At 44.5% G+C, this 26,355-nt stretch overlaps 1 protein-coding gene across 2 annotated transcripts; it reads left to right on the top strand.

Annotated features, from left to right (window-relative positions):
- Positions 1 to 53: 53 nt before the first annotated feature.
- On the top strand, positions 54 to 26,086 carry DNAJA3 (DnaJ heat shock protein family (Hsp40) member A3). 2 transcript variants are annotated; one of them, XM_005306164.4, is made up of 12 exons: positions 54 to 303; positions 2,869 to 3,005; positions 4,695 to 4,778; positions 5,652 to 5,852; positions 6,139 to 6,291; positions 8,372 to 8,519; positions 9,739 to 9,803; positions 11,193 to 11,321; positions 13,545 to 13,660; positions 16,316 to 16,413; positions 23,669 to 23,791; positions 24,839 to 26,086. In XM_005306164.4, the coding sequence occupies exons 1-11, from the start codon at positions 117 to 119 to the stop codon at positions 23,776 to 23,778; spliced, it is 1,428 nt and encodes a 475-aa protein (XP_005306221.2). In that variant the 5' UTR covers positions 54 to 116; the 3' UTR covers positions 23,779 to 23,791; positions 24,839 to 26,086. The 2 variants fall into 2 exon arrangements, with proteins under 2 accessions (XP_005306221.2, XP_005306222.2); XM_005306165.4 differs by lacking the exon at positions 23,669 to 23,791 and having other exon boundaries at positions 56 to 303.
- The last annotated feature ends 269 nt before the right edge of the window (positions 26,087 to 26,355 follow it).

Genomic DNA, 26,355 nt, shown 5'->3' with positions numbered 1-26,355 from the left:
GGCATGGAACTACTGCGCATGCGGAATGCTCCTGCTCGGCTCGGGCATACGCCTGCGCCCTGGGCGTCCTTTGGCCGGCCGGGCTGCGCAGCCGCTCTGTGCCTCGGCGTCCCAAGATGGCGGCCAGGTGCTCCTCACGCTGGCTAAGCGCGGCGGCCGGGAGGAGCCGGGGCCTCGGCGGGGAGACGCGGCTGCTGGTGGTGTGGCTGGGCCGGCGGCTGAGCGCGGCCCCCGCCGCCTTCCCGCCCCGCGCCGGGTCAGGGAGCCGCTTCCTGACACTGAACGGCGGGCTGAGCCCCGCGGGTGAGTGGGGGGCGGGGAGTTGGGAACCCCGTGCCTGGGCGGCGAGGCCCGGGCGATGAGGAGGGTGAGAGGTCAGGGAACCCACGGGGGGGGGGCTGTGCCTGGGGGCTGGGGGTGATTGGGGGGAGAGGCGTGAAAGGTCCCGGCCCTGGGGCGTGTCTCACAGAGCGGGGTTTTTGTGACCCAGCGATGCTGGGGACAGGTGGGAGGTGTTGGAGGAAAGTGGGTTCCCTTGTCTGTGTGCCAGGATGGGGTGGGGGTACTTGATGGCCATGGCCCTGGAGGCGTGCTCGGGTTGCCAGCCCAGCGACTGGACCCTGTCATGCTGCTTTCCTTGAAAGAGCTGTGATACTTCTATTCCTTACATATGGGTTCTGGTGTGCCCATCACCCTGGCCCTTGGGCTGTGTTCTGTGAGGTGCAGGGCTGGCTCCAGGCACCAGTGCAGCAAGCAGGTGCTTGGGGCGGCCAAGGGGAAGGGGCGGCACATCCGGCTCTTCGGCAACAATTCGGCGGCGGGTCCCTTGGTCCCTCGCTTGGGGCGGCAAAAACCCTGGAGCCGACCCTGGTGGGGTGTAAAGGTGGAGTTATTAGCTTTCCAACAAGGGAAGCAGATTTGGTTCTCTCTCTAGTGAGGGGAAAGCTGGCCATTGTGCTGAGTACTCAGCTTTCACCTTCATCCTAAGTCTGGCAATTTGCTGCATCTTCCATTGGCATAAATTCCATGGGCCTGGTCTAGCCACAGCAAGGGAGAGCTCTGCTTCCAGCTTGTCTAACAACACTCCTCTAAGTATTTGGAAGGAAACTGTTTTAGCTTGAGGATAAAATAATTCTCAAAGGAGAGTAGTATCTCACTGCAGGCCCATAGCCTGTTGAAGGGGTGCCCCATCTGTCATACTCTGCATGATCGGTCTAAATAACCAAATTGCAATAGTGACCAGAAATGTTTCTCTGTTTCCAACTGGCAAGAAGATTGTGCTTGTCCCATTCAGACAATCTTCTAGTGGTGATACATGCCTCTGGGGTGCACTACTGTAACCTGTTCTACTGTGAGACTCATGTGGGACCTCAGAAAGTTGCAGTGCAGTTGCCCATATCCTGAGTGAAATAGATACGTGAGAACCAATTGCACTCACGCTCTACACCAGCTCCCATGCAGTTCCAGATCATTTTTAAGGCCTTGGTTGTCCTCAAATCCCTCTGTGACCTTCAGTATGTTTTGGGGAGCACCTTTTTCAGCAGCCTATGAAGTATACAATGCAGATGATGCAATTGGCATAGTCCAGATTAGCGTTCTCAGGAGTCAGGTAATGGAATCCTGCCTGTGGAATTCTTTCACAGGAGAGCAGGTTGAGTTTATATCTTATTTTAAAACACAGTGCACGGCATGTCTCTTTGCAGAGGTTTTCTCTCAATAGAAGGAGACACAAATGTCCAGGGAATTTACTTCCTTCCCCTAGATCTCCTCTGAAGATTTATAGTATCAGGGGGTAGCTGTGTTAGTCTACATCCACAAAAACAACAAGGAGTCTGGTGGCACCTTAAAGACTAACAGATTTATTTGGGCATAAGCTTTCGTGGGTAAAACCCTCACTTCTTCAGATGCATCTGAAAGCTTATGCCCAAATAAATCTGTTAGACTTTAAGGTGACACCGGACTCCTTGTTGTTTTTATGAAGATTAATGGAATTAAGACTCCTTCGAGGAAGGAGCAGCAGGAAGTTGCTGGTAACTTGGGCAACGCTAAGGCACATTTCATAGTTGGTGTCTAGATACCCTGCTGTTAGGCTTAGTAGAATTATGTAGGTTCTCAATTTTTTTCTAGGGTGCACCATGTGTTAAATATCTCTTGGGCTACTCCTCCCATTTACAGTCACACACAACCTTTCCTCCTGTTTGTAATTGCAGAAACATCCATGTGACAATTAAAGCTGTTGCTATTGGCTGACTAGCTGTTGCTACCACCCATTATTATTCTAAAGACTTAGGCCAGGTCTATACTACATAGCTATAGCAGTATAACTGCTGTTACTCAGATGTTTGAAAAATCCATACTCCTAAGTGACATAGTTATACTGACCTAACCCTCTGTGTAGTCAGCTCTATGTTGACAGGAGAGCTTCTTCTGTTGACATAGCTACCACCTCTGGCAAAGGTGGATTAACTATGCTGATGAGACAAGCTTTCCTGTCAGTGTAGTAGTGTCTTCACTAAAGCGCTACTTGTGCAACTGTACAAGAAGACAAGCCCTTAGTCTAAATTTCAGTATGTCTTGGGATCATCATCGGTTCAGTAACATCTTTTACAGCGCATTCATTAATGCAGTTTAGTAACATTGAAGGTCAAAATCAAAGTAATGAAATGGTTTTTAATGAATCTGCACCTTATCTACCTCTTACAGCTAAGGTGGCCATACGTGGCCTGTGCAATTCCATGACACAGCTGGCTTGATCCTTAATACAGAATAGTAGGCTGTGATCAATGGGAAACGGTCTTGGGAACATTAGGGGGAGTTATGTGTTCCTTTACAATTCTTCCTGACTCCTTTTTTTCTGATTTTTCTTAGGAACTAAATGCTCTCCTTTAATATGTGCTGCCTCATTTCATACCAGTTCTGCTTTTTACACCAAAGAAGATTACTACCAGATTTTGGGAGTGCCTCGAAATGCCCCCCAGAAGGAGATCAAGAAAGCCTATTACCAGGCATGTATACCTAAGAAAAACAAACAAATGGTGTCTCTTGGAATTCAAACTCACCATTGTGATGATGGTGTTGTTGGGGAGATGGAATTATGACCCATTTATCTTATTCTGATCTGTAATGCACGTGAATCAAAATTCCAAAAGGAACTCTTATGCTAAAGACAACATGGCAGGGTGGGGGCAGGAGGTTGTCAAAGGAACATAAATGTAGCGGAGCAGATTCAGAAGAATGGTCTATCTCAGGGGTCTCAAACTCAAATGACCACGAGGGCCACATGAGGACTAGTGCATTGGCCCGAGGGCCGCATCACATTCACTGACACCCCTCCTCCTTGCTGCCCTGGGCCCCGCCCCCACGCCACTCCTTCTATGAGGCCCCGCCCCTGTCCTGTCTCTTCTCCACCTCCTCCTCCAAGCGGTTTTAATAAAATATATACACTCAGTAATGCCCCCCCACTGCACTGGGCTGCACCACCACTCCACCCCTGCTCTGCCTCTTTCAGGGGTGGCAGGTTTGTAGAAATTTTGGTGGTGCCCAGAACCTGCCCCCCCCAAACTCCGCCCCCACCTGCATAAGGCTCTGGGAGGGAGTTTGGATGGGGGAGGAGGTCTGGGATGCAGGCTCTGGGATGGAGTTTGGGTGCTGGGTGCAGGCTCCGGGCTGGGTCGGGGTGGGGGGTGCAGGCTCTGGGATGGAGTTTAGGGATAGGATAGGGTGAGGGGGTTGGGACATTGGAGAGGCTCAGGACTAGGGCAGGGGAACGGCAGCCTGCCCTGGCCCTAGTGAAGGGCGGCACTAGGACCCTGCGGCAGCAGGTGATGCCGGAAGCTGGCAGAGCAGAGTGGAGCTGCAGGCTCTGGGGGGCGGTGAGGGGGCAGCAACTGAGTCCGGGGGACATTCGGGGGAGGTGCGTGGGGGTGGCAAGAGGGGCCAGGGGAGAGACCTGGCCCCAAACATTGGGGAGCAGGGAGCTTAGCTGCCACATAAAATAACTTTGGGGGGATGGGGGGACAGAGGTAAGGGGAGTTTGGCAGTGACAGCAAGTAACTGGGGCGGGGTGCGGGGAGCTTGGCGGACCACGTGTTTGAGACCCCTGGTCTATCTAGTCCTGTGCTGTCTTGGGCAGTAGCCAATGCCAACTGTTTCAGAGGAGGGCAAAAAGCTGTAAAACTCTTAGACATTTGTGAAATACTGTATGAATTTTTTTGGCTGATTGGCAGGAGGGAAGAGTCCTTTCTTGGACCGTTAAAATAAATAAACATGGCTTCCCCCCACCTATTAGAAAGGTTCTGGAAGCAAATTTTCAGTGTTAGCGGAGTAAGATCATAACTGCCATTGATCTGACATTATCGCATATGTCCAGGACCTTCTTGGAGAAAAAGGGTGTTCTCACCTGTATGTACGAGATAGCTGATCAGTCCACACCGATGCTTATGTGGAAAAGCTTTGCAGTACCATTTGTGAGAGGCTTTAATACCAATATAACAGGAAACTGCTTTTTTATGTCCCTTATATGGGAATGATATGGAGAGAGAATTACTTAGGAAATGCTTTTGGTCTCCTCTGAATGTAAATGTTGAATGCTAGGGTCTGGCTAAATTTTTTCCCCCTGACATGGAAGGTATACTAAGTAGCAGTGCTAACAGTGGTCTTATCTCCCTCCTTTTTCTAATCATTCTTTTGCTTAGCTTGCCAAGAAATACCATCCCGACACAAATAAGGATGACCCAAAAGCTAAGGAGAAGTTCTCTCAGCTGGCAGAAGCCTATGAGGTAATGTGACTGATGTGTATTCAGTTACCCACTGTGGTAGGAAGGGAACAACAGAACTACAGCCTAGAAAAATTATACCTCCCCTCATCTCAGCATTTCTGTAAAAGAGCTGCTATTACTTCATTGGTAACAAAGTATTGTTTTCTAGACCTGAGTATGTATGTGCCAAAAATGATTTGGATATTCTTCAGTAAATGAACTAGCCAGAATACCTGACTGATTTATTCTAGGCATTTTTTTTGGGCCACTCATGGGCCATTGTGCTGTTCCTCAATACAAAATGGACTGGTTGAAAAGCTGGGTACTGGAGTGGACCTGTTAGTTAATAGAAGGACATCAAAGTGGCATCAATAATTGGCCTTTTGAGGATGGGGGATTAGTAGAATCCTGCTCCCTTCCCCCAAGTTTACTCATCTTGACTGTCAGGCTTATTTAATTTGCTAGCTCCCATCCCACTAGTCTTTCACACTACAAGGTAAGAGATAATTGAAAGTCACTTTTGCTTACCTTCAAATAGTATAGAAACCCAGAGCTCCTGATCTCTTTGCCTATAACTAATGTACTTATTTGGAAGCATCACAAGCTTATGAGCTTAACTGTGCCATCCAATATGCATGAGAGAAACAGAATGCTTTTCTTCCATGGTGTTCATTTCACCTTTTGGCATTATTGAAGGTATCTAGCTGTCCTAATACAAAGAAATTGAAGTTGGGATTCTGTAGTAGTTTCTAGTATTTTGCTGGTGATGGATGTAAACTCTGATTCACCTTGGAATGAGCAGATGTCTGAATACTTTGATCTAGTGGCAGCCAGGCTGCTCCAGTTCTGTACTGTGAGAGAGTCCTGATGGTACTGTGCTTTCCTCCCCCATAGGTGTTAAGTGATGAAGTGAAGAGAAAACAATATGATACTTATGGTACAGCTGGCTTTGACACTGGGTCAGCAGGTGCTGGACGTCAGTATTGGGGTGGTGGTCCCACCATTGACCCAGAGGAACTTTTCAGGAAAATCTTTGGGGAGTTTTCAGGATCCCCTTTTGGAGATTTTCAGGGTGTCTTTGACCAGCCACAGGAGGTAAGGATAATACATGTATACATTGTGTTGCAAAGACCTCTGGGGGTATATAATGAAGATGTTAGTGCTTCCTAAACTGAAATCTGCTAATGTCTGAGTATAGATGGTTAATAAGTCAGGTGGGTCCCTTCCTTCTCCAGTACTGTGTCTTTTAGCATTTTAAATGATGTTCCAATCACAGTCTGAGTGGAGACCACTGGGGCTCTTAATTACAGCTATTTCAGTTTAGTGTCAGCCAATCAGCATATAGATTACAGCTGGGATTCCATTTCTTTCTCTTATCTAGTACATCATGGAGCTGACATTCAATCAAGCTGCAAAAGGTGTTAACAAGGAGATTGTTGTGAATATCAATGACTCTTGTCAGCGGTGTGATGGCAAGGGGCATGAGCCTGGTACTAAAGTGCAGCACTGTCACTACTGCAATGGCACTGGCATGGTAAGTGCTGTTTTAGAGTGTAACCCCGGTTTTCTAATGTTCTTTGACATTCTTATTTCAGGACAGGTTAGTTTTTTCCTTACTCAAAAATGCCTTAAATCATCAGTAAATAAGGAGGTGATTAAATGTAGGCTTTGATTTCAATTTCTGTGTTTCTAAAGGTGTGCTGCTAGAAAGGGCCAGCTCACCAGCCTTGGAGAGCCAGAAACAGATCCACAGAACAGAGGCCACTAGGGGAAGGCTTGCATTGCCACTGCCCATGCTGTTTCTCTGTGTGCTTCAATCCTTGAGGGATCACCTATAGGGTTGATAGGGTAGTTCAGTCTCCAGGATTTTTTCTAAGATTTGAAACAACTGGACCAAGTAGAAAGTCTGATGTAGATATTTGTCCTTATGACTGAGACCTAAGTACTGCTTTTCCACAGAGACCAGTAACAAATGTGAACAACTTTTGGTCTCTCTGCGCAGAAGCCAGCCCGTGTTCTGCAAGTACTCTAAGAAACTCATTCATTGCTTTATTTATTAATGGTGATCTCCAAAGAAAAAACTGGAGAAATTGTGATGAGGATTAAATATACTCCAGTCAATTGAATTTTATTCCTAACCAATTCTTGCTTTTTTCTCCGAAACTTAAAATAGCCATGTGACAGGGTGCTGGATGCTATCTAGTCACCTAGTAAACAAGGTGTTAAGTCCAGCTCAGTTTTTCCCCCTCTTCTTGCAAAATGTTCAGGGGAAGGAATATTATTAATTTACTGCTTGGGAAACTGGGAGGAGAGGGGAGGTGGGGGAACCATCCATTTGGAAAGGCTGAGTTTCACACCGAGGGGTCATAAAACTGAATTGATCCCCAACCTGGGGGCAGCTTTTTGTTCTTGGTTTTTGAATGTTATCTTGTGTTATAAACCTGGTCTTTTGAGAGACCTTGTTGACTCTAGTTTTTTTTATGCTGAATCATTTCTGTAGTTTACAACAAGCTGGATTCAAACGTTTCCTTTACATTTTGAGGCACTGTTCATCTGTATAGTCTGCCACATTTATGTATTCAGTGTTAGTCTCTCCATGATGAAATCATATTTAGGGCTTTATTGCAGATTGGCATTCTCTGCCTTCTCATTACAAGGGTGAGGTTTGGTAGGAGAATTACAGAGATTTGGGCTTATTTGTGAAACAGATTTTTTAAGACTGTGTGGAGATACATTGTGTGTCTTGGATTGGAATTAGGTGGTTGAGATGCATATGGTCTTCCTAGCTCCTGTTACTGAATTGCAGCTGAATTCTTGAAGTGAAAACTCTCCAGGCTCTTGCAGTCAGAGAGTTCTAGTGAAATAAAATGCAACCTTTCCACATAACTCTGCTTTGTATCCTAAACTGCACCTTTTAATAGGTTATTGAGGTTGTGCATGAATGATATTGGAAAGAGGTCACAGTTAAGAAGCTTAGGACTTCTGTTATCACAAAGCTTCTGATTGACCAGAGATCTCTATCCACTTTAAGCTGATAAGAGTAGTGGTTTCTTTCACTGAATAAGAGTTTTTGGGTATGCTTCTCCATTGCCTTGCGTCTTGGGTAGTGATTTTATGCCTGTGTATTGAGCACCTGAAAGGGTACCAGTTCAGAATGGAGAGTTTTGCACCCACTCTTCACAGGTGTACGTTACTCCAGAAGGTGCAAAGCAGTGGAGAATCAGGGCTTCAGATAGCAAGGGCTTCTCTTCCCCAATCTTTTCTCAAGATTTCCTTCATTCACCCACTTTCTCTGACACCCGGATGCTGATACTGACAGCATGAGCTCCTTCAGCTGGCAATCTGGAAACAAAAGGAGACTGACATTTCTTGGTGGGTTAGACCTGGTTGAGGCACCTAATCTAGCTCCTCAGGCCATATTTTGACCCACCACTGTTACCCATATCCCACAGTAATGTAGAATACATTTCCTTGGAGCAGGTCATACTGTGCATGTGTTGGACCATTGACTTAACAGGGATTGGATTTGTCATTGGGGATGTTTTACAGAAATTAGTAATACTCGTACACTATCAAAGGATTCCTCTAATCCCCCCTCTTTCTTTTTTTGCTAGGAGACAATAAACACAGGCCCTTTTGTGATGCGTTCTACATGCCGGCGATGTGGAGGCCGTGGTTCTGTTATGACAACACCGTGTGTGTTGTGTCGCGGCTCAGGGCAAACCAAACAGAAGAAGAATGTGATGGTCCCTGTACCAGCAGGTCAATTTCTGTATTTACATGCCAGCTGTGTATCTCTTCCCATGTGAAACTCAGCTGAGCGTGTATCTCTTGTCTCTAGAGAATGGCTGGCTCTATGGAGTCAAAGCTCAGACACAGCATTATGGAGAAACTTGTCTGTATCAAATCTGTCTTAAGAATAAAGAGCACTGATGGCTAGATGGCTCAAAGGATTAGTTATAAGATACAGACCTTTTCATCTCTGGGTGATGGCTTCAGGATGGTGGTAGCTGAAAACAATTACCATCTCATGGCTGTTTGGCCTTTGTGCAATGAGTTTCTGGGTCTTAACTCTATTTCCCAGTAGAAAGATGTCTAAGGGTAAAATTTTCAAAAACATTTAATTGCCATAAGTGTCACTACATGAAGTGTTGTTGTAGCCATGTTGGTCCCAGGATATTAGAGAGACAAAAAAGGTGAGATAGTATTTATTGGACCAACTTCTGTTGGTCAGAGACAAACATTTGAGCTTACACAGAGCTGAAGAAGAGCTCTCTGTAAGCTCAAAAGCTTGCTAAGAGAGACTACAGAAATTAGTCCAATAAAAGATACTATCTCACCCTCCTTGTCTCTCTGAATTTCACTGACATACATATAGGTGCTTTTGGAAATTTTACCTTAGATCACAAATGCCCCATCCCAATTGTCAGCTCAATAAAGAATATTGAATGAGTGTTGAAAGAACTCCCCACCCTCCTAGAAATGGTCCGATTGTCTGAGTAGCAGCTTGCATTGTCTCTCTTTGCAGATAAACATAGTATGTCAGTCTCCAGTGCCTCTCAATCGTTTACCTTTCACCAGCACTGAATTCACTTGAAGGGAATAATACAATTGAATTCAGCTTGAATTGAATTAATGAGCTGCCCAGTGCTGCAGTTGTGCTTGGCACTAGAATGAGTGCATCCTAGGATACAAACACCTGGTGACACCCCGCTCTTCAAACGCTGGGTGCTGTGGTCATCTGAGATGCCTCTGGAGAACGTGAGTTACACTGCTGCTGCTGCTATAGTTTCTGCCAGTAAATCCATGGGTGTTTCTTCCTGGATGAAGGAAATACTGCTGTGATGACATCCAGTTGAGGTAGTTGTAGGTGTTCAGGCATTGGGTTAGACTAGGAAGGCTGTAGGTGCTTTGGCACATAAGGTGTAGAGCATAATATCAGACAAACAGTATAATATTCATGTCCTTGTTCTGATTGCAGGTGTGGAGGATGGACAGACTGTTCGGATGCCCGTAGGAAAGAGAGAAATTTTCATTACATTCAGGGTATGTGTGACACCTGACTGTACGCTGCTTACATTGGATCGTCTTCTGTGAAGAAGGGGTAGTGTGCCGGTAGCCTATCTCCTTTCAGTGTAAAGGTGGAAATTGGGCAGGAGGGTCATTTCGCCTAGCTGAAGTGATGTTAGCCCTTCCAGTTTTCTGAGATTGCGAAACACCTGCCCCATAGCAAGTGGTAAAATATTATTTAGCCTATTCATAGAACAAAAATGCACTGCTGCATATAGGGAGGTTGGCCCTAGGCTACAGTCTGTAGCATACAGGCTGTCAGGGAAACTTACGAACTCTCTCCTAATTGGAATTCCTGGAAGTGATGTACTAGTATAGTATCAGCTGTCACTGACACCGATGTTCTGAATCCCTAAAGAGACTGCAGGAATGCATTTATGAGGTGCTGAATTTAGAAGTTAAAATGTTCTCTCTTGTAAATCGGCAGTGAACTCACATTTTTAATGTTCTTTGCAGATACACATGGGTACAGGATTGTATCATCTGTATCATGTCTCTGTCAAGAGTAAAATTAAAGACCCTAGTGTTTGAAGGATTTCATTCTCTTCTGATCATTTAATTGAGGGCCTCTCATTAACACTGATCTCTTCCTCCATTTTTGCTTATATTCCCCTCAAGAAGGATTTAATAAGCTCTCCAGAGCCTGTGAAATGCAGTCATCAAAACTGCCAGAGAGGTACTATGAAATACTGAGGGTGCTTCCTTCCCCTCTGCCATTCCTTTGTCCTATGAACTGGATAGTACAATCTCTTTTCTACTCTCCAAAGAATCTTTACTGGTGGTGATTGACAAGTGTGATTCTCAGATCTCAGGCTGAGTATGCAGCCCTAGCAGTTAATTTTTTTCTTGTAAACTGAAAAATTGGGGGGAATTCATTGAAACAGGAAACGTGATATCTCTTAATGCCATTTTTAGTATCCTTCTTCAGAGGAGAGGCCTGCTCTAGCTACATGTCTACCTCGATATAACGCTGTCCATGGGAGCCAAACAATCTTACCACGTTATAGGTGAAACGGTGTTATATCGAACTTGCTTTGACCCACCGGAGTGCGCAGCGCCCCCCCCCCCCCCCCTCCCCGGAGCGCTGCTTTACTGTATTATATCCGAATTCGTGTTATTTCGGGTCGCGTTATAATGGGGTAGAGGTGTATTAATATTTAGTGCCTGAGGTATTTGTGGTTAGTTTCTAAGAATAACTTTAATTGCGGATTTCCTGCTATGTAATTTTTAGGGAATGAGGGTAAGACTTTTCCTAAAATTATTGATATCAGCTTAAAACAACTTAACCTGTTATTTTTCATGGAATCATTCATATACTGTACTGACATGACCCTTGCTCATTACTCTTGAACTATTTGGTTTTAGGTTCAGAAAAGCCCCGTGTTCAGAAGAGATGGAGCAGATGTACACTCAGACCTCTTTATCTCGATAGCACAGGCAGTTCTTGGAGGTACAGCCAGAACTCAGGGTCTGTATGAGACCATCAATATCACGGTATGTGGTAACAGTGGGTGGAGGAGCTAGGAGATACCTTAGCTTGAACAATAAGCATGCATTCTTTGTTTTCAAGAAGAGTGAAAGGTTAAAAGTACCAAGACCTTGCTGTCCTAGTCTTGGGCCTCTTGAGTACTGACTGCCATGTTGCTGGTATTCTGCTTGGCCCCATGTATGCAAGGGATAACTCCCACTTCCCTTTCTTCTGCCTCTGCATAAGCGCTCAAAGGGCTATGAGAGCTGCTGAAGAGACACAGATCATTGGGAAGGTCGGGCTATCTGAATGCTGGCCTGGTCCTCAAGCTGGGAAAGTCCTTGACACTCCTTGGGACTAATGTTGCTAACCAGGTTTTGTGTATATATGATTCTCTCCCGCCTGTTTCTGTGTCTTGTTTCTGCTCAGCCTACCAGCTTGTTAGATTTTGTATTTACATAGCTCTTTATTCAAGGAGGTGATGTTCTTCACACTGGGGCTGTGCTAATTAAGTATTAACTGTTCTATGCATTGGAGAAGCGAGGTCCAGAGGTTGATTACCCCATGATGTCACAATGAATCAATAGCTGGGCTGGGAATAAAACCTAAGAGTCTTGACTGTCCTCTGTTATAAGGACTAGACCACACTGTGGCAGGGCTCAGTGATAAGTAATATATTAGGTTTAGGCAGGGTGTACACTTTAAGCTTTTGCTGGCAAAAGCTGTGTCAGTGAGCTGTGTGTGATGTCTAGACATAGCTGTGCCAGTAAAAGCCCTTAGTGTAACCCACTTACACTGGCAAAATTGAGCTTTTTCCAGTGTAAGCTGCATCTAGGAGTGTGATGTCTATATAAGTCAAGGTCCAAATTTCTTGGTTAGGGTATAGTCAAGGTCCAGACTCCAAAGAAACACTTTTTGCACCGCAGGTTCCCTGTTCAATAAACAGATACAATGCTGTGCATTAGTAAGGTGCCCGATTGCACTAAAAATATAAGTATTAAATGAAAAATAAAATTGAACCACCGTATAACCTGAAAATAAGCTCCAAGAAAGATGATAGCTCAGATTAAGCAAGTAAGGAATTAAGGAGAACCAAGTATCAGAGGGGTAGCCGTGTTAGTCTGGATCTGTAAAAAGCAACAGTGTGTCCTGTGGCACCTTATAGACTAACAAACATATTGGAGCATAAGCTTTCGTGGGTGAATACCTACTTCGTCACATGCATGTAGTGGATGTTTCCAGAGGCAGGTATAAATATGCAGGAGAACCAGTCAATCGTTAATTCACAGTACAATGTATTGGAGATTGCATTGTGAGGGAATGAGAGGGTAAAAAATAAAATGATAAGTAAATACAAAGATTTTGTGGCCTGTTCAAAAGCATCTAGTGGTCCGGATTTGGCCTGAGGTCCACATTGACTACCCTTGCTGTATAGTATAGTGATATAGCTGTACCAGCAAAGCACTTCTAGTGTAGATCTGTCCTTAATTACACCGGTCCTTAGTAGGTAGTTCGCTTTAATTCCCAGTGTTGAATGCTTTTTCATTACTATTGAGTAATATCTGAGCACTAGTTATCTAAATATAGAAATAAATCCCTCCTCCCTTACTTCACAGTCTGCAGGAGGAATAGCTTGATTAATGTATAGGTAGGGCCCTACCACATTCATGACTGTGAAAAACTCGTCATGGACCATGAAATCTGGTCTTTTGTGTATTTTTACCCTATACCATAGGATAAAATATGCAAAAGTATACAGCTTTTCTCAGACTGGGAGTCCCAACACAAAAGTGGTTCTCAGGCCTATTGTAGGGGGGTTGCGGTATTGCCACCCTTACTTCTGCTCTGCCTTCAGAGCTGGGCGGCTAAAGAGCAACAGCTGCTGGTTGCGTGCCCAGCTTTGAAGGCAATGCCACCGCCAACAGTACTGCAGAAGTAAGGGTGGCAATACCATACCATGCCACCCTTATTCCTATGCTGCTGTTGGTGCCAATGCTGCCTTCGGAGCTGAGCGTCAGGAGAGGGGCGGCTGCTGGATGGCTCTGAAGGCAGCACCGCTGCCAGCAGCAGCACAGAACTAGGGGTGGTATGGTATGAACACATCTGTGAAATTTGCTATTTATGCCATGACCAACCTGTGAAAAAGGTGTGATGTCTCTGTGATTTAAGTAGGCCTCTATTTATAGGTTTCCATGCTGGCACCTTGGTACTGCAGAGCAATAATAAAATATGGGTCTTTTTATTCACAGATACCGCCTGGTATTCAAGCAGAGCAGAGGATTCGAATGAGTGGGAAAGGCATTTCCAGGGTTAACAGTTTTGGTTATGGAGACCACTACATTCATATAAAGATCAGGGTTCCTAAGTAAGTGGAAGGTCTACTAAGATTTGGAGATGTCTTGTAGAAATCTGCAAATTTGCTGTGAAGAATGTGTTCTCGGGAGTGAAAGATCTTCACTGCTTTATTGATGTATGATTTGAGCTCTAGATAATTTAGTGAACAAACCAACTTCTATTTTACTGTGTCTTTTGTTGAACTGTACAGTTTTTCCTTTTAACCAAAAAACTGCACTGATTAGTTTATAGCTTAAATTACCATGCTATGATATCTTCACTCTAACATCCTGGTTGCTCTGAGCAGATATAAATGTCTCAACCAAAAAAATGTTGCCACTCCAAATATATTGATCAATATGCAAGGCACTGTCCTGTGTGGCATAGTAGGCCACATCCACACTGCAGACTTCTGCCAACATAGCTGTGTCCATCACGGGTGTGAAGAGGTGTGATCCTGGGCTGGCATATCTATGCCACTATGGATACAGCTGTGCCAGCCAAACTGCACTTTCACAAGTGTAGCTGATTTCACTCATTGGGGTGGTTTTACTGTATTGGTACAAGGCGCAGCTTTACCATTATACCTGTGTCCACACAAGGAGTGCTTTGTCAATGTAGTATACTGCTATTCCTACACACAAACAGCGCTCCTAACATAGACACAGACTTAGAGCTGAACAGTGCAGCAGGATCCCTGGACTTATGTGGCATAGACCCTAATCCAGGGGTCGGCAGCCTTTCAGAAGTGGTGTGCCGAGTCTTCATTTATTCACTCCGATTTAAGGTTTCGCGTGCCAGTCATACATTTTAACGTTTTTAGAAGGTCTCTTTCTATAAGTCTATAATATATAACTAAACTATTGTTGTATGTAAAGTAAATAAGGTTTTTAAAATGTATAAGAAGCTTCATTTAAAATTACATTAAAATGCAGAGCCCCCGGACTGGTGGCCAGGACCTGGGCAATGTGAGTGCCACTGAAAATCAGCTCGCGTGCTGCCTTTGGCACGCGTGCCATAGGTTGCCTACCCCTGCCCTAATCTTAGTACAGAATCCTTTGTTTTGTTTGTTTTTGTTGCCCCCAGATTCCACTGATTTTTGTAGTGGCTGGTGCTCTGCGAAGCTGGAGGTTTTTCACAGCCAGTTAAGGATGACTTATATGGAGGGCTTTTGGTAGTCAGGGATCTGTGGCATATGTGGCTTTAGGTTTTGATGCCCACATGGCAATTGAGGTTTTTGATGCTGAGTAGGGGATGCATCTCCTGTTTCTTTCACCATTTGGGACAGGATTTGAGATGACTTTACATTAGAGGAGAAGGAAGTTGGATTTTCTTATTCCCAGTAGCCTTTGTTAGCAACTAGCTCTCCACACCATTCTACCCCCCCCCCCCCCCCCCCCTAATATCGGTCATTGCTGTACTTCCAGTAATGAAGGATGGCTGCTCTTGCTTGATTCTGCTAGAATGATCATCAGCAAAAGTTAATATTTGTAATGTAAACTATCAGACTTATCAAATGTGTATTAACACTCCCATTTATATGAATAGCACAGTTGACAACTCTTGGAGTTGTTTCAGGCTTCCTGCAAATTCATACACCAATGCATTGGTTTACACTCCCATCAAGTTTTGAAGGTTATTGTAGCCAGATGGATTAGAGACCTAATTTAAAAACAAAAACAACTCCCTGAAAGGTAATTGTGACAATTAAAAATAAATCTGCAATTATGTGACTATTCTTGAGGCTGCATAGGTCCTGTGTTTACTGAGGGCAACTCTGTGGAACCCAGAGTACGTATACTTTAGACAGTGATACTTAGACTGAGGTTCAGGAACCGCAAGTGACTCTGTAATGGGTCTCCTGCGGCTCTTTGCAGCACATAATATTAAAACACTGTGAGATTTAATTACTAACCAATCAAAGTTATTAACCAGTCAGGATGCTTTTTCTATGTTACAAACCAATTAAGTTATCAACTTGCACTAAGTTATTAACTTATTTGCTGTGAAAATAATATATATAAAAGCTAAATATTTCCCTGTCCTACTGTTTAAATATGAGTATAGAGTACTAGAGTAAATGAAACAATGAATTCATAGTACTGTGGCTCTTTGGGGTAATGTTGATTGCTAATTTGGCTCCTGAACCACTGAGTCTGAATATAATTGCTTCAGAAGGATGAGTTTACCCTTCTGAGCTTTTAAACCTGTTCTAAGGAGCCTTAGGACTGGCTGTCTAGACCTCTAAGCCATCCTCGTAACCTTGTTGCAAGGTAAACTTTAAAGCTTGAAAAGTCTCCTGTGTTTGTGTCATGCACTCAAGTGGGAACTCCATTTCTTGAGTGCTCTTCTGCCAACTTGACATTCAGATGTAGCTTCCAGTTTGAGTCTTCTTAGTTTCAACCCTTTAAAATGTTTGACTTACTCTTCTGCAATCAGATGAAATGCACTGACTAGAATCTTCCCTGTTTCCATAGAGGTTTCCATTAGCAAGGCATATTCCTTTCTCAGGTGCATATTTTAAAAGGGTCATTGGGATTTTGAAGGCATCTCAGTTATATTAGCTTTGCATTATCAGTAGCACCCCTTCTATGTGCTGCTTGGTGGAAAGCTGAGTTTGGGCTGCAAAGGTGAATCCCTAAAGTGAATACTGACTGAGATAGCAACACTATACTCTCACCTGCAGGAGGCTGACAGATCGCCAGCGAGCCTTAATGATGAGCTATGCTGAGGATGAGACGGATGTGGAAGGGACAGTGAATGGAGTCACAAATACATCTGCTGGTAAGCTGTGTGTGATGTACATTACTGCTTCTTTGGTGACTGGCTGCAGGGAATGCTTCCTGTAGGTTACAGGGAAGGGACCAGGCCTAAGGTGGCTTTTGGAGCAGGTTGTGTACGCAGAAGCCTTTTTTCATCTTGTCTGAGGTTGCTAAGTATTTTTTCTGTTGTTAGTGTGATGTTAATAGAGTTTAATACAGTAAGTAGGAAGCAGTAGCCTCCTGCCAGAAATCATCAGTCTTCCCCTCTCCCCCTAGCATTTACTGTGCATATAGGTATGCACTGGTGGCATGAGTGGAGAGCACCATTATCTTCAGATGCTCCTATAATACAACTGAATTTTGCAGTGAGCCTTCATTTCCATTATAACATTTAACTCCACCACACCTATGGTGGATCTGAAATTCCTTTTAATTCCTTTTTGAGTGGTGATAGAGGGGGCAGTCCTGTTTCCATTGAACCAAAAGGGAATTTTGTCAGTGCCTTTAAGAGGTGCAGGATTGGGCCTAGAATGTCTGTGTAGGATAAGTACCTCCCATATGTTCTTGGTGCTTTGGTTACTTTGCATTACCCCAGTAGTTCTGATTTGAGTCACTTTTTAAAACTCTAAATGAGTGGAAACTTTTCTTTGTAAAGCTCAACCTTTTAATTTGCATTAGTAGATACAGGAAATTCTCAAAAGGAGACTGTTTGGTGTATGTGGAAGCTGCCAATCTGCCCTGTCTAGCAGGACAGAGCAATTTAAATAATTGATATTAATCCTAATTGTATCACTTAAAAAAAAAAAGTACATTGATTTAAATCAGATTGAACATTTGTTAAACTAACCTGTAAATTTGTGGTGTTTCAGTTTTAGATTAAAATTATAATTTAGTTCCTTATACAAGGCTTTTTAAAAATGCCACTGTGGGTAGGGTATCTTATTTGAATTTTACAAAACTGCAATAGGTGCAAAACATTGAAAATTAAGGCCTGATCCTGCAAACAGTTAAGCAGCTAGATAACTTTACTCACATGGATAGTCATATTTACTTCACTGGGACTCCCCGTGTGCTGAAAGTAAATCCGTACGTAACTGTTTGCTGCATCAGCAGCTAAAGTTGTATTTTTATTTAAAACTTTTTTGGTGGCATAAAATCTGTCACTTCAAATCAAAATTGCTTCAAGTCTTAACAGCAAACTAAAAGTTGTTCAGACTTTCAGTACATTAAAAAAGTTCACAATTTTTTATTCCACAGGCCACATTTTTCAAAAATAGGAGCCTAAAGTAGGCATGTAAGGGTGAGATTTTCAAAAGCTCCGAAGTGACGTAGGAGTACAGTCCTGTGATTTCTCACAGCAAACCAGATAGAGGATAGGCTGGTGAAGCATTTCAGCTTGACTTGAGGAAGTTCCGTATATTGGAAGAGGGCATGGGTTACTGGTTTATCCATTTTGTTTGTGTTTGTGGTGTTCTCACAATAAGCATGTTAAATGAGGCCCTTGGCTTGCCTTTTCCAGCATGAATGAGCATTTGAAGTGAGACTTCTTAGGAGAAAAAAAATCTGTAAAACCTGAAATGTTACAATTAAGAAACTAAGCAAACAAGTACAAAACACCCACTTTAGCAATTTAAGAGTAAAAATGGCATGGAAGTAAAGAACTAGCAATATAAATCTGAATTGAAATCAAAAAATCGGTTCTGCTTTTTTTAAATCATGATTTTTATCCACCCTGTGGTCTAGCCTTCCTAGAAGTGTTTATAAACACACTACCCCAAAAGGGTGTTCTCCCTCGCAGGAAGTGGATCCTGTGGAGTGCAGTACATCTGCGGGGAATTCCACCGCAGGGTCGTGTTTCACTACCATTGCATCAGTCTGACTCTGACTTCTGGAGTAGACGCCAAAGGTGGACTGCAAAGAAAGGTGCTCTTTCTTTGTTGGCCAATTTATGCTGTGTAAAGAAGGCCTGAAAAGGATTTCATGAGGTTTTTTTTTCTACTCATTTTTTATTATAGAAATAGCCAGACTGGTCTCCTTTGTTTTTGCTGGAGGCTGTTCTCAAAGGGCCAGAGAACTGGGGTGGAAACTTTATCAGGCTTGTCTACGTGGGGAAAGTTTTACCAGTTACACTGATATAATTCTAGCAGTATAATTAAACCAGTTATATTGGTGTAACTCCTGGTGTGGACACTTATTCAAGTATGAGAGTGTCTTTTTTGGTGGTCTTGCATTGCTTTGGAGGGGTTTAAGATAAACTGGAAAAAAGCTACGTACACAAGAATAAGTGTGTCCACACAAAGTTATATAACTATCTGTTTAAATTCACACTTTAGCTTATACCAGTGGTTCCCAAACTTTAACAGCCAGCGAACCCCTTTCACTAAATTGTGAAATCTCATGAACCCCCTCCTAAAAATGAATATTTTCAGGCATTTCAGATTAAATTTCCTCAGTGTGATGGATGCCCCAACTGCCGGCCCCGCTCTTCCTGGGGCTCAGGCTGGGGTCCGGGCTGCCGGCTCCCCCATTGACGGGGGCAGAGCTCAGGCTGCCAGCCCCGACTGCCCGGCCCCGCTCTTCCTGGGGCTCAGGCTGCCAACCCTACATGGGGAGCGCTGGGGTTCGGGCTGCCGGCTCCCCTGCTGACCACTGGGACTCGGGCTGCCAGCCCCAACTGTCCGGCCCCGCTCTCCTTGGGGCTCAGGCTGCCAGCCTCCCATGGAGTGCTGGGGTTCGGGCTGACGGGGGCAGGGCTCAGGCTGCCAGCCCCAACTGCCCGGGCCCGCTCTTCCTGGGGCTCGGGCTGCCAGCCCTATATGGGGAGCGCTGAGGTTCGGGCTGCTGGCTCCCCTGCTGACCACCGGGACTCGGGCTGCCAGCCCCAACTGCCCGGCCCCGCTCTCCCTGGGGCTTGGGCTGCCAGCCCCGCGCAGAGTGCTGGGGTTCGGGATGACGGGGGGCAGGACTCGGGCTGCCGGCCCCAACTGCCCGGCTCCGCTCTCCCTGGGGCTTGGGGTGTCTGCCCTGCAACCGGGTTCCACCTGCTGTCTCCGTACCTCGGGTCCTCTGTCCACCATTAGTGATTTTTTTCTGGCGAACGTTCTACGAACCCCCAGGGGTTCGCGAACTCCAGTTTGGGAACCACTGGCTTATACCGATAAAACTTTTCCATGCAGAGAAGCCTTTAGTCATCAATTGTAAGGGTGGTTGTGGGAAATCTTTTACCAAGACATTTTTCCTAGCTGTTAGGCAGACATTTGAGTTAATGGATATTAACAAATGATACCCTCCATTTTTAAACAGTCTCACAAAAAATTCCTTCCAATCTCCATTATTCAGGTTTCCCTCCCTTGGTATATGTAATGCTCCTCATGGTCTGCCATAAAAAGAGGGTCCACATCTCAGTTCCTAACATAAAAAACACTTTTTAGGTCTTCCTTATACTTTGTAAGGAATCAAAAAGGGCACAAACCTATTTTTTCCAGATGCGGTTCTGCATCAGACAAATGAAAGTTCCCAATTTCGTACAGCTTTCCATTGTTATAGACCCTCTGATGAAATGGCAGGGTGGATCACTCCAACTGCAACAGAGAACACCAATACACAGCTGTTTCCTTCCCATAGATCATTTTCTTTTGTCAGCAGCACTGCAGAGAGTTGGCTTTTGGTGGCAATCTTCCATTTATATGGCACCTCATGTTCACAACCCTTTTGGGTGCCTCCGAATGTAGCAAACAAAACATATCTTAAAATAAAGACAGGCCCAGTGACTTCACATGTACACAATTCAGTAAGTTCCCTACGCTGTGTGGCTTTTATCCTCACTGCCTAAGATACTGATGTCTTTCCTCTTGATCTGCACACTGGTGGAGGAGAGATTGCAGGTCTAGTGAGTTGGTTCCCTCCAAATGCATGTGGTAACTTTCCTAAGGATAGGTCCAGCAGCTGACTTTTCCTTCACTTCCTCTAGCTGAACTTTCCATCCCCTTATTTACTGTACGGTACGGGAATCCATTAGAAAAATGAGCCTCATCTCTGATACATGAGTAATTGTTCTTCATTTATGGTAGCGTCTGTCACGCTTCAGGGCAACTGTACTTGTATTCCCTCTGTATGGTCCACCAAGGGCACCCACACTCAGGCTGCTAGGTCGCCAGCCATCACACCCCTCACTCACTCCAACCGGATTTTTCCACGCTGCACAGGTCCCTGCCTACACCTATATTCCCAGTAAGCAGACTGCCTGTCCAGGCCAGCATCTGCGCTTTGATTTCTCTCCGAAGGCTATGAACAGTGTGATTGCCACCAGTCACACGTTACCAAACAGCGCTTTCTAAGCAAGCACAGTAAGCTGAAAACATATTAAAACAATAAAAGAGCCTACATACATGTGGAAAAGCTTACCAGAGACCACCCCCAACTCCAGCCTAGGGCTTAGGTAGGAGTCTCCATCAAACCCCACCCAGGTTTTTGTGTGGCTACACGTTCGTAAGGCCTCAGCTCAGAACAAAAGCACCCACAGGAATAGTTCAGTTTTTCCTTTTTACAGCCCAGGCCTTTGATCTTGTGACCCTGGGAACAGGTAACCAGTGGACAATGACCCTCTCCTCAGGGCAAAGCTTCTAAAGGCAGGGTGGTGGGGAAATTGAATCCCCCCCTTCCCCTGAGGTTATATACAGTCACAACCCCTGATAATACACAAACCATTCATTTAATACAATGGATCCCAAAGCTACTTTATTCAATAAGGTCTCCTGAGGACATGGCAGTAAATTGCCCTGTCTTTACAGGGCCTTGCATTCAAAAGCTAAGCAAATCTTCAAATCTTGCATTTTTTTCAGCGATTTTGCATATGAAATTACCGCCTTTTGTATGTCAGTCAGAGTAGGAGACGCAGGAAGGAGACATTAGAGCAGGAAGACACTCCAGGGCCTGTTTTTATTGGTCCATTAGTACACACGAGTCAGGTACATTGAGACATAACAGCTCTCTTGAGCAGGGACCATCTCTCTAATGTGTCTGTATAAAGCTAGTACAAGGGGGCCCTGCCCTCTAGATGCTACTGCAATACATATAATAAATAACAAATCAAGTGGCTAAACAGTGCATGGCCTCTCTGAAAAAAGCACCTATGCTGAGTGAGGGTGCAGCCAAGGGAGGCCATGTAATGGTTTTGTCCTTCTCCACCTGGGCTGTTCGGTGATGGCATTCTGCATGGGATTAGTTACTAATGGGAAGTGTGATTCGATAGGTATGGCATGGGGTACTCCAGTATTTCCCCAAGTGTGAGGTAACTCCTTGGGAGGGCAACAAGTGGGACCAGTTGGCAGGCAGGGCCTGTCTTTTTGTTCTGTTTGTGCAGCACCTAGCATAGTGGGGTTTAGGTCCCTGGATAGGTGCTATGGTAATGTTGACGTCATTAGGCCTATGTGAACCAAAGTTCCTCAGTGTTTAACTCTAATCGACCTCGAAAGCTAGATGCATGGAATGTGTAAACAGCCCATTATCAGTTACAAACCCCCCTCCCCCCCATACCAGGTACCAAGCGATAATGATGAGGCTAGCATGTTTCTGGCTGAAGAGGTAATAAACCAAGGGTAAACAGGACCAGGTAACAGTTTAGAGGAGTGTTACTAACAAGTTAGATTTATAGCCCTAGAATGATTTACTTGCTTAAATGTATAAACATGCCTTCGGTAGAGAGGGGGAGGAAAGGGAGGGGTAGAGGGGGGGCAGGGGGGGGCTTAGTTGTAAAATGTATAAGAAGAGAGAAACTGTTTTTGCTGGTGTGCTTGATCTGAGACTTGCCTGTCTCCTTGCACCACTTTTAAATCTCAAATAAACTTTGTTTGCTTCTCCACCCCGGTATGTTTATTGGCGCGAAGCACACCGGGCAACGAACCCCGCTGTTGCTGTCCTCGGGCCTCTGTGCCGGCAACAGTAATACAAACAAATACTTTTTCAGCCTCGGTTTCATTTAAAAGTCTCTAGCTCTCTTTGTGGGAAAACCTTTGAAATGTGACATGAGTGACACCAATGCAGCAACATCTGCCTGAGTTACTGAGATCCTGAAAGGATAGCCCCGAGAGGGGAAGTCTCCCATTTCAGTGGCTGCTCGCTCAGATACCAGTGACAATACTTTAAATGTAACGTTGCTAATTGTTTTGCTGCTCATCGAACCATTTGAGAAAGGAGAGGAAGGATCTTATTACAAGGATCTACACCAACATGAGGGGTGCAGAAGATGTAAGCATGAAAATTGATAGGTTTTTGCCTCATTTTCCTGAAGGGGGGCCCTGCTATCAAAAGTTTGGAAAAAAGGGGTACACAACAGAGGCGAAGGATGCACTAGATAGGTGGCTAGAGGAGACACCAATCTCTGGTGCTTTTAAAGAGTATCCGTCACAAGTGTTTCAGAAACAACTCAGATTATCAATATTAGGGACACCTGAAAGCTGCAGCAAATACATGTCTTCGGTTCAGTTTTAAATGCAATGACAGACTTTGTATCCTAGAATAATTGCATCCATCTGTAACTTATATGCAGGGAGTTGACGTGCACAAGTCTAGGAAGAGCAATGTAAAGAGAATATGTACTTAGATTGCTGGACCCAGGAGGCTGTACTAGTGACATGGAGAAGCTAAGCATGAGTTGATCAGAGCTCTGATAGTCTGTGTTGCATGTGGCTTACTTGCTCTCTGAGAGGATCATTCACGCTACGCCCTGATGCTCACACACAACATGTTGCCTGTTGTTACTAAAAGTCGAACTAGCTAATGATTTTGTGCCTCTTATCTACTAATATCTGTTCACATTTGAAACTTGGTTGGCATATAATAAACTCTTCTTAAATCTGGAGTGTTTGAATGTCAGTGGGCTGGGAAGTGGGGGGGGGGGGGCAGAGGGGAATGAGTGGTACTCTAGATTAATGCACTTGTCTTTCACCTCTGGGGCCCAGATTTTTCACTTTGATCACAAATGAAATTATAGTGCCTGGTCTCATTGCATTCTCTCAAGCCACTGCCAAGAGATGCAAAGGAGGAACAGCAGGTGGCTTGTGTGCAGTAGCAGATCTGTGCAGGGATGTTTACACAGCATCTGCACACATCAGCACTGGCGAAAGCCAGGCATATTGTGTTTCACTTCACAAGCCCCAAATTTACTGTCTAAAATAGTTCCATAACCTTATCTAGACTTCTGAATGCTGTTCCAAGATGTGTGGTGACTGGCACAGATTGAAGTGTACCCTGATAGCAGCTCTGCTGTTTGTGTCTAGGTGGCAAGGCCACGGATAGCTCTGAAGCAGGCGAGGATAGGCCTGAGGCTGAGGCGGGGGAGAACAAGGAGGGATTCCTTACCAAACTTAAGAAAATGTTTAGCTCCTGATATCCCATCTGAGGTAGGAAACCTCTTGTGCTTTACTGATTGTTCTTTCCTCACATTAAGCAGAACATGCATCTCTTCTTGGGAGGTAGATTGGAGAGGAAGCAAAGAAATTGCATTGCTTTTTACTTAGCCTCAGGCCTTCCAGCCATCAGTATTAAAACCTAGTCATTTTATTTTATCTCTAAGCAATAGCAGAACCCAACAGTGTAGCTGCTAACTAACTAGATATGCAGCATAGATCTGTTTAACGCATGGCTCTACTCTGAAAAGTGAAAATAGCCCCGCTTTAGTCCCCAGATCTGCTCCCTGGGTGTATTCTGAGAAAGATCTGCTCACTGTAACTGAAACAAGCTTAGTGCTTTAAATCCTGCTAGTCAGCACAGCTAGATGATGCAAACCTAGGGTGACCAGACAGCAAATGTGAAAAATCGGGACGGGGGTGGGGGGTAATAGGAGCCTATATAAGAAAAAGACCCAAGAATCAGGACTGTCCCTATAAAATCGGGATATCTGGTCACCCTATGCAAACCATTCTGCTGCTGATGCACAAGGAAGAACAGAATGCAGCTTGCCACGTTTGTTGGTGACACCTTGGCAAGCCTGTTGAAGGCAAGGGGATTGCACAGATGTCACTGGGGGGCACAGTTGGGCCTGTCGAGCCTTTAATACTGGTGAGGAGTGCTAGGATGGAACCTAGTTTGACTCTCAGTCCCAGGCTGAGTTTGCAGGGCTGGCAGTTGGTGCGAGAGGAATTTCTTTACTTATAAACTGAGCAGATTAGATCTAGAAATCCATGATGTGCAATAGTCACGAGACTCCAATGCCATTTTTAGTCAACTCTGAGTAGAAAGCACACTTTAAACACCTTGTTTGTGAATGTGATGGAGCAGTGCACATGGTAAGAATACTTGGACTAATGAAGTGTGCTCTCAGCTAAAGGGGGAACTTCTCCTTGTTACTGAGGCATTTGCCAACAACCTTTGAGTGCTGTGTGACATTCTTAGGCTTGGACATGAGTAGTTCATGAAATGCTAAATATTCTCCCCATCTTTAACTCCAGGGAAACGTTCTACTGGAAACTAGACAGTGGGAAGCAGCAGTAGATCATTCCTCCATCCGGGGGGGAGCCATTCTGTCTTCTGGCTGTGGGCCTTGGAAATGAAAGGATGTCACTTAGCAGCAAACTCACTGCCAGCCAGCAACGCCATGAACCACAGAGGCACCAACAATCACCAGATCAGGAGGAATTAATTGCCTTAGTAAATGGTAACAAAAGCATCTGTAAAGGTTCTAGGTTTACTAGTGCTGGGAGCTCATTTGGATCCTTCTGGCCCTATTTACAAAATCAAAACTTGCATTATAATTTAGAGCCAAATGTGGTGGAAATTTTAATGGTAAAATGAAAATTTTATTTCCAGTGGAAAATGAAGCAGTTTTCTATGCTGAGCTTTCAGTTACCTGGCTTCCCACTCAGCGTGCAAATGTCTTGACAAGCCCATCCACTTGGTCACCTTTCTTCAGTGCTAGATCTGCTTAGTGCATCCTTTCCTAGAAAGCTTGGTTTGTCAAAGGCCGTAATCCTGTCTTGGACCGTAAAATCTGATGTGAAGAGGCCTTGGCTCTAGACTTGTGTAATACATTCTCTTAAAGAGGGATATCTCACTTCTGCTGAGATTGAGTAACAGTGAAGGAGCATAATTGCATATGGTCCCCCACAAGCTGTGAGGATGGGTATGGCTTTCCTTGTCTCGTTAGCCTCTCCTACAGACAACACTGATTAGAATCTGCATTTTGCATCAACTGGTCCCTTCCTCTCCGAGGTTAACTACAGGTAGCAAAACAAGGTAAAACATTGCTGTTTCTAAACCAGTACAGATCTCTCACCAGCTCTTATGAAAGGCTCTGGGGCTGTCAATTGTTACATTACAACCGAGCCCTGTTAGTCTCCAGAGGAAAGGGCTTTCTTATGTTGGTGGTGATGCAAGCAATTGTAAATGATCAGCGTCTAAGAATCATTGTTTCATTTTATATAAGAGTAAAAATACAAATGAATTAGTTTACACTCTACTGCTGGAATTAAGCACTAGTGAAGAGTATTTTCATGGTTACTGCAGCCTGCCTTTTAGTTGAATACTTTACAACTACCAACAAGCCCATGTGCTAGGAATTGACCAGTTAAACAGGAGTTGTCTTAGTACATCCCTTCTTAAGTTGCTAAATAAAGCACCTGCCGCCTCTTGATTCTATTGTCTGTAAAGTGATTATTGATGTAAATAAGATGATCTAATCATAAAGATATTTAAAACCTGTTGTGTTGTGCTGCTTTCCCCTCCTCACAAATCACCTGGAAGAGTACTTTGCACTGCAGGCTGTGAAGGGTTTTTTTTATTGTTAGTCCAGATGCTAGGGGAGGGGGAAAGTACTTGTTGCTCAGAGAAGGGGGTTGGAAAAGTGTTTCAGAAAGAAGTCTCAGCCCTCTTTCTTCACTCTCTGTCCCTACTGTCTTACTGCTAACTGGTGTAGAAATAATGCCTAAAATTCTTAGCACCCTATCCTGCCTGTGCTAGTGCTTTACAG

Source organism: Chrysemys picta, chromosome 10 (assembly GCF_011386835.1).
Source record: "Chrysemys picta bellii isolate R12L10 chromosome 10, ASM1138683v2, whole genome shotgun sequence".
In the NCBI taxonomy this organism is placed as follows: Eukaryota; Metazoa; Chordata; order Testudines; family Emydidae; genus Chrysemys; species Chrysemys picta.
Note: the sequence above shows the minus strand (reverse complement) of the source record. Positions and strands in the feature narration are given on the sequence as shown.

Coding starts and splice junctions, on each gene's coding strand:
- DNAJA3 (XM_005306164.4), top strand. CDS start 117: ATGGCGGCCAGGTGCTCCTCACGCTGGCTAAGCGCGGCGGCCGGGAGG. Junction 4,779..5,651: donor AGCTGGCAGAAGCCTATGAG/GTAATGTGACTG, acceptor CCTCCCCCATAG/GTGTTAAGTGATGAAGTGAA. Junction 6,292..8,371: donor ACTGCAATGGCACTGGCATG/GTAAGTGCTGTT, acceptor TTTTTTTGCTAG/GAGACAATAAACACAGGCCC.